General features: G+C 45.7%; 1 protein-coding gene across 1 annotated transcript; it reads left to right on the forward strand.

Moving 5' to 3' along the window:
- Positions 1–244: 244 nt before the first annotated feature.
- LOC146529360 (uncharacterized) lies at positions 245–1,891 on the forward strand. Its single transcript, XM_085201911.1, has 2 exons — positions 245–1,625; positions 1,776–1,891. Exons 1-2 carry the CDS (start codon positions 245–247, stop codon positions 1,889–1,891), a joined length of 1,497 nt encoding a protein of 498 aa, XP_085058037.1.
- Positions 1,892–7,379: the final 5,488 nt, after the last annotated feature.

Genomic DNA, 7,379 nt, shown 5'->3' on the forward strand with positions numbered 1-7,379 from the left:
GCTGCGGATTCCTGCGACTGCTGAGCTGCGTGGCGTCCTGCTGCGCTGCGTTGCCCTGTGGTTGCCGAGTCCCGCATCGCTCGTTTCCAGCGTCCGGATTGTTTGTTCAGTAAGTGGATACACAGTTGTTTTTAGTTAGGTACTCACCTACCGTTCACCGACGGTAGATTTTGCTTGCCAAATATAGTGTAGTTTTAAAATACACACCCCGTCCCTCGCCGCAAGGTGAGGGGAGAGACAAAGTATGGCCGGCCTCAGTCGCTCCGAGCTGCTGAGGTACTTAGAGACCTTCCACGGCGATACGTATAACGCCGTGGTCAAGTTCGCGCAAACGCGCCATGACGCGCCTAGCTCGCCTAGCGCGCCCGATTTCGGCCCAGATGCCGATATGCAGCCTTCAGCTGCCGGCCCGAGCGCCGATGATGAGCAGATGCTCTCCGGTGGGCTTTGCGACCTCGGAGTCGCCCCGCCGAGGGAGCACTCCCGAGACCCCTCACCGATCCAGTCTGGTGAAGAGATGGAGGTGGGCAATTGCCCTTCCTCTGATACGGAAAATGATGACGGTTTCGAGACCGTCGGATTCCGCTCGGCCAAGCGTAAGGCCAGGGCCCCTAAGGCCCCCCCCCCGCCCAAAAAGGCGAACAAGCCCGACGGCCGCCGTTCCCGCGCGAACGACTTAACGGTTTCCCCCTCCCCTGCCCCCGCCTCCGCGGTTGAGCGGGAAGAGGACGACTCCCCCCGCGCGCCCCGCGCCCCCCGTATTAAACCGCCGCCACCCATTTATGTGCAAGAGAAGCACAAATGGGGAAAAGTATCCCAGTGGCTTAATAGCCACAATATTCAATACACTACCGCGCGTTTAACGCAGGTAGGTATTAAAATCCAAGTCAGGTCTTCGTCGGAACACCGACAACTCACCTCTTTCCTTCGTGAGTACCAGATAGGGTACCACTCTTACGCCCTGGAGGACGAGCGCCAACTGCGCGTCGTCCTTAAGGGCATTCCAAAAGAGATCGAAGTCGATCTCGTCCTTGACGATCTCAAAAGCAAGGGCTTCCCCGTGCGCCAGGCGCACCGTCTATACAATTCTCGCACTAAAGCGAAATTCGACATTGTTCTTGTTATCCTGGACCTCACTAAGGAGGGAAAGGAAATTTTCAACCTGAGGTCGGTGTGTTCTCTCACCGGCATCAGAGTCGAACCCCCACATACGAGGGGTCTCATAGGGCAGTGTCATCGCTGCCAATTATACGGGCACTCTGCCCGCAATTGTTTCGCGCGGCCTAGGTGCGTTAAGTGCCTAGACGATCACGCGACTGCGGATTGTCCCCGCAAAGTCCCCGATCCCGCTGTGCCCCCAAGCTGCGTGCTATGCGAGACGCAGGGCCATCCCGCGAACTATCGCGGATGTTCCCGCGCGCCGCGCAGACGCACTAAGCGCGGAGGCAAAAAGCGCACCTCCAATAAAAAGGAGCCGGCTCCTACTCAATACGAGCCCGCCCCTCTCCCTAAAGAGAATGCGTGGTTTAAACCCGCACCTACACCGGTCGTCGCCCTCGCCGCGGCACCGGTACAGCCGCCTACCCCTCAGGTAGCGGCTCCCCGCCCCGCGCTCGCGCCTTCCGGCGCGACCGCGACCGCGCCCTTGCGCCCGGCGCCTTCCCGCGCCGCGCCCGCGCCCGCACCCGCGCATTCCCGCGCCGCGCCCGCCCCCTCTTCTAACGCTAGCGACTTAGCACTTGTGCTAAGATTCGCTAGATGTTTTGATTTCAAAGAAATCAAAGTCCTCGCGGCGAAACTTAGGAACACGAACGGTTCCGACGATCGCGCTCAAGTTATTATAGATCATATAGATCTCATCGAAGCCATTCAAGGCTTCGTCGCGGTTTAAATTTTTCCAATGGCGGTCATAAATAGATTTACCCCACGGCCCGCTGACTCGCAACTCGCGCGTATTAAACCTAGAGCCCTGTCAATAGCGACCTTTAACGCAAACGGTGTCAAACGCCAAAAAGAGGCTGTGAGCGCCTTCGCGCACGCCCATCAATTAGATATCTTATGTATACAGGAGACTTTTCTTAAACCTGCTGTTCGTAGTCCTGGCATTGCGAACTACAGGATTGTGAGAAATGATAGAGCCACCCACGGTGGAGGCACTATGATTTATTACAAGAAGAATTTACACTGTATACCACTCGACCCTCCGTCTCTCGAAGCAGCCGAGGCGTCGGTGTGTCAGGTATTCCTCACAGGCCATCAGCCTTTAATTATAGCTTCAGTTTATTTATCGTTCGCCGTCTAGGCAATTATTAGAAAGCGACATTTTGGCGCTACTTAGTATGGGAGACTCGGTCCTTCTGATCGGGGATTTCAATTGCAAACATAGACTTTGGAATTCGTCGGTGACTAATGTCAGCGGCAAGAGGCTTCTAGCCTTCACAGAGAAATATAACGCTTGTGTTATAGGCCCGCCTTCTCCCACTCGCTTTAGTGTCCTCGGCACAGGCGATGTACTCGATATTGCCATACTTTCGAACGTTGCACTGTCGCAACGTTCAATAGATACCATTCTCGACCTAGATTCGGACCATCGTCCTGTCATTCTCAAGTTAGGTGACGAGCGCCCCTCTGGCCCTCCCACCCAAACTGTGGTCGACTGGAGGAGATTTGCAAAGCTCCTCCGCTCGAATGAATCCCCTCTTAAGGAATTAATACCTGGCATCGCCGACTCCGCGGCGCTAGCGATAGACGCGGCGAATAAATTTACCGATTATATTTTAAATACAATCCAGAGTTGTTCGAAAGAGGTAACAAACTTGCCCGACGGTAGGTTTGATATCTCAGAAAAGCTCAGGCGATTGATTAGACGCAGGAACGTAGCTATGCGACGACACGATACCTACCCGACTGACAACAATCGTAGGGAATTTTACAGATTAAAGAGGAGAGTTCGATTCGAATTCGAACTTCTGCGCGGTGAGTCGTGGGATAAGAAGCTCGAGGGGCTCGCTCCATCGCACCAGGCATTCTGGGCGCTGTCGCGAGCTTTTAGAGTCGATTGTCTCTCGACTATGCCTCCTCTAGTTAGGTCAGATTGTTCAATTGCCGCCGATGACACCGAAAAAGCGGAATGTCTCGCTGACAGTTTAGAGGCTCAATGTACCCCGAGTAGTCAGCCCTGCGATCCGAGCCACATTGCGCGTGTGGATTCCGCGGTCGCAGAATGGGCGCTGACGCCCCCGCAAGGGGAACCGCTCCGCCCGACCTCTGAAGACGAGGTCAAAGTCATCATCAAAAACCTCAAAGATAGGAAGGCCCCGGGGCCCGATAAATTGTCTAATAGAATGTTCAAGTCCCTACCGGCTCAGTTCATATCTCTATTGGTCATTATTTTCAATTCCCTTAGTAAGTCGTGCTCATTCCCCGACGAATGGAAGGAGGCCATAGTCATAGGCATTCCCAAGCCGAATAAGCCGCGGAATATCCCGTCCAGTTATCGACCTATCAGCCTTCTCAGCTGTTTAGGTAAAATTTACGAGAGAATCATTCTCGTTAGACTCTCAGAGGTGGTAGAGGCCGACTCTCTGCTCTGCAATGAGCAATTCGGTTTCAGAAAGAAACATTCCGCCATACATCAAGTCCACCGTGTTGTAGAGCATATAGCTCGATACAACCTTAGGGATCCTTCTCACAGCAATACAGCTGCTATTTTTCTCGATATAGCGAAAGCTTTCGATAAAGTCTGGCATAACGGCTTGATTTACAAGCTGCGCGCCGTTTACGGCTTGCCAGACTGTCTCGTACACATCCTGCGGGACTTTCTCTCGAATAGGTACTTTCGCTATAAAGTCGAAGGCACTCTCTCTTCCCCCCGCCTCCTCCGCGCAGGCGTGCCACAAGGCTCTACGCTAAGTCCTATCCTGTACTCGTTGTACTCCAGTGATATCCCGCTCACTCCGGGTGTTCACCTGGCTATGTACGCCGACGATACAGCCCTCTTCACAACCTCGCGTTGTACTATCCTATTAAAAGATCGACTCCAGAAAGCGGCCCGCGCACTCGGTGAGTGGTTCCGCCAATGGAGAATCGAAGTCAATCCCGAGAAGAGTAAAGCAATACTCTTCCCTCTCAATAAAAATATAAGAGTCTCTACCATCCATCTCTTAGACAAACCCATTCCCTGGGAAAAACAGGTCAAATATCTAGGTGTCACTCTAGACTCTAGATTAACTTTCAAACCCCACATTACAAAAGTCTGCAATAAAGCAAAGTACATTCTCAATAGATTATATTATCTCATAAACAAGAATAGTAAAATGTCACTTAGAAATAAGCTGACACTATACAAAGCTTGTATTAGACCTGTCCTTACTTACGCTTGCGTTGCGTTCGCGCACACCAAGCTTGCTCCCTTGCAAAAAGTGCAAAATAAATTCCTGCACATCGCATCAGGTTCCCCCTGGTACGTGCGTAATGTCGACCTACATAGAGATTTTGAACTGGAATCGATTCACGAGCACTGCAAACGCTTAGCGAAGCGCTACTTTGAGCGCGCAGGCTCGCACGCGAACCCCCTCGTCGCTGAGGCGTGTAATTACACGCCTCACGCGATTCGTAGACGCCCGCGTAGCGTCCTCTTAGACCCCGATGACGCCATTACCGTAGCAAACGGCCCGTACGTAGGTAGGAAACACACTACACACGCACGACACACACACCGTCGTCGCCGGTATCGACGACGTAGTCTAGCTTATCTCACGGCCCGGCGGCGCCTCGGCGCCGTCGGGTCCAGCGGTTAGGGACCGTTAGCTCCCTTAGATTAGTCTAATTTTATCCCCCGGTCGCGGCTTCTGTGTCGCGGCCGGCTTTGCTTAGAATAGGGAAACTCCCAGCCCGCTCGACGACCGCAAGCCGAGGTTCGAGCCCCGCAGGGGGCGCCCTTGCGTCGTCGGCACTCCCCACAGGCAGCCACACAGTGCCTGCATATTTTCAGGGACAGAGTACCCTCTTCCCTACCCACCCGGTGTCGCTGTAAAGGCCAGTAAGGCTAACAGCATTAAAGTCAAGTCCGAAAAAAAAAAAGAAAAAAAAAAAAAAAAAAATCATTCCTTTTAAAACATGTTACACCAGGGTAGACATTAAAATAAATAATTGGCTTGAGTGGAGATCGAATTAAAAACAGTAGAGTTTCAGTGATGCAATAACTTCATTTGTTTTCTTACTTATGTGTGATTTTCCTTATAGATAAAAATTCAAAAATATATACATACCTAAATATATAACACAATTCAGTTTATGAAATAGTAAAGAGATTTATAATATGCAAGGGATTATCTTTCCATTCATTAATTACTCAACGTTATACTAGTATCACAATTTTATATTAAAATATTTAAAATCAATTACATGAATATTCATTTATAGTAATACCACATTAATATTATGTTATGCGAAAATATAGAATAAGAGATAATAATCGGCCTTGCTTCAAACAAAAACAATTTTGGTTGGTACTTATAGGTGTGTTTGTGTATTTATTTAATGCGTCAATACAATAAAAGATAGATAGATATTACCAAAAATTGGTTAATATTTAAGTAGGTACAACAATTAGGCTTCCAATCACGTATTATATCACTTATAAAATATTCAAAAAAGATTTATTTGTATTTGATTTAATAATCGCCCAAATCACCATAAATGACGTTTGAAATATAATACAGTAGTCCCAATTACGTATGACATAAAATATACGAAACATGAAGTTAACAAAGCTTACTCCATTGCCTTTTATCGAGCATTTAGCGAGACCCCTTAAACCGTATTTTCAACAATATATTTGCCCTCCTGACTCGGGTCGGTCTCTTTGTGTCTCACCTTTTCTACCGAACCAGAAGAATAATAATTCGTTTCTCTCAATCCGCTCGCATTTTTATATGTACGCTACTAAATCTTTCACAGTGTTTTTGAATGCGGAAAGCGGAAAAAATCTCCATTGATATGGTGAGATTTATGTTTTTAGCGTTAGACGGCTAAGATGTATTGCAGGAATGCACAAATGAAATTAAAAGAGTTTGTTATTACCATTTATTGCTAAAAAATTGTGAATTTAAAGATTTTCTAAAAATCAGGTAACATTACATTAGTATAATTTTTTTTTGACTCACGCTGTATTCCGCGAAGTTATGGTTTGTGTTGTGGGAACCTAAAGTAAAGTAACTCCGTTTCCATTAAGTCACTTCCGTGACCAATTTTCCGACGAATACTCGAGGAATTGAGTTTTGACTGGCGGAACTTAACGCTGCGCTGAATGTTTTCTCTTTACTCTAGTAACAAAGTAAAGCACGTTGAGGAAATGAAAATATTAGATACTAGCGATCCGCTCGTGGCTTCGGTTTGGTGTAGAGACAAGCGCGGCGTTGAGTTCCACCACTCATCATGCCTCCAGAATTCGGCGAAAAATTGGGAACGGAGTGTCTTAACACTAGGTTTCTTCTGTCTACCCTGCTGTGTGCGCTGACATTAAAAAATATATATCTATTGATTTGAATCCATAGCCCTACCAGCCCAGCTAGTGTTTGTAACTCACAGTTTCTTGCGGTATTATTAAATTATAGTTTAGTATTGTAACTGAATTCATTACGCTTAAAAGTAGCAGAGCTGTAATTGATTAAAGTGAATAACTTCGTTCTGTAGAGCGGTGGTTAATTATTCAAAGAAGATCTAACGTTTGATTGATAAAATTAAGTCGGTCTCAAAATGAATGCTATATATATATATATATATATATATATATATATATATATATATATATATATATATATATATATATATATATATATATATATATATAACATACTTAGTACTAGTTATAATTAACTTTTTAATTTTTTAGGAACGAAAGGTTTTAACCTGTAATGATTTTATTTGGTTAAAAATCACATGGCATGTGTAGATTTCGTAAGCAATAGTAGTTTTTATTATCATTTGATATATGAAATTGATAAATAACGATACATAGTAAAATAATTAAGATGAGTGAAAACTTGTAATTTGGCAATAAATAAAAATTTATTCTTAAAAAATCAAAGTAACGTTGTTTTATAAAATTTTATTTTAGTTTTTATTTAACTAAATTAAAAACTGTTAAGAATTGTAGACATAAGAGGAGTTTCAAGCTACAAAAATTTGCACTTATGTTAAAATCTACTATATTATTTGTTTGCTGAAATTGCAAATCAGATTTTGCATTTATTTAAATCACAACTTATTTTTGTCAATTTTACTAACAAAAGTAAAATACACTTTTACTTCCACTTCAAGGTATATATTGGACGCGGTTGTTAGTAGGTAAAAGTTGTAAATTCATTTAAGGAAAT

This window comes from Heliconius melpomene, chromosome 18, assembly GCF_056956725.1.
Source record: "Heliconius melpomene rosina isolate 202511_hmr_F chromosome 18, ASM5695672v1, whole genome shotgun sequence".
NCBI lineage: Eukaryota > Metazoa > Arthropoda > Insecta > Lepidoptera > Nymphalidae > Heliconius > Heliconius melpomene.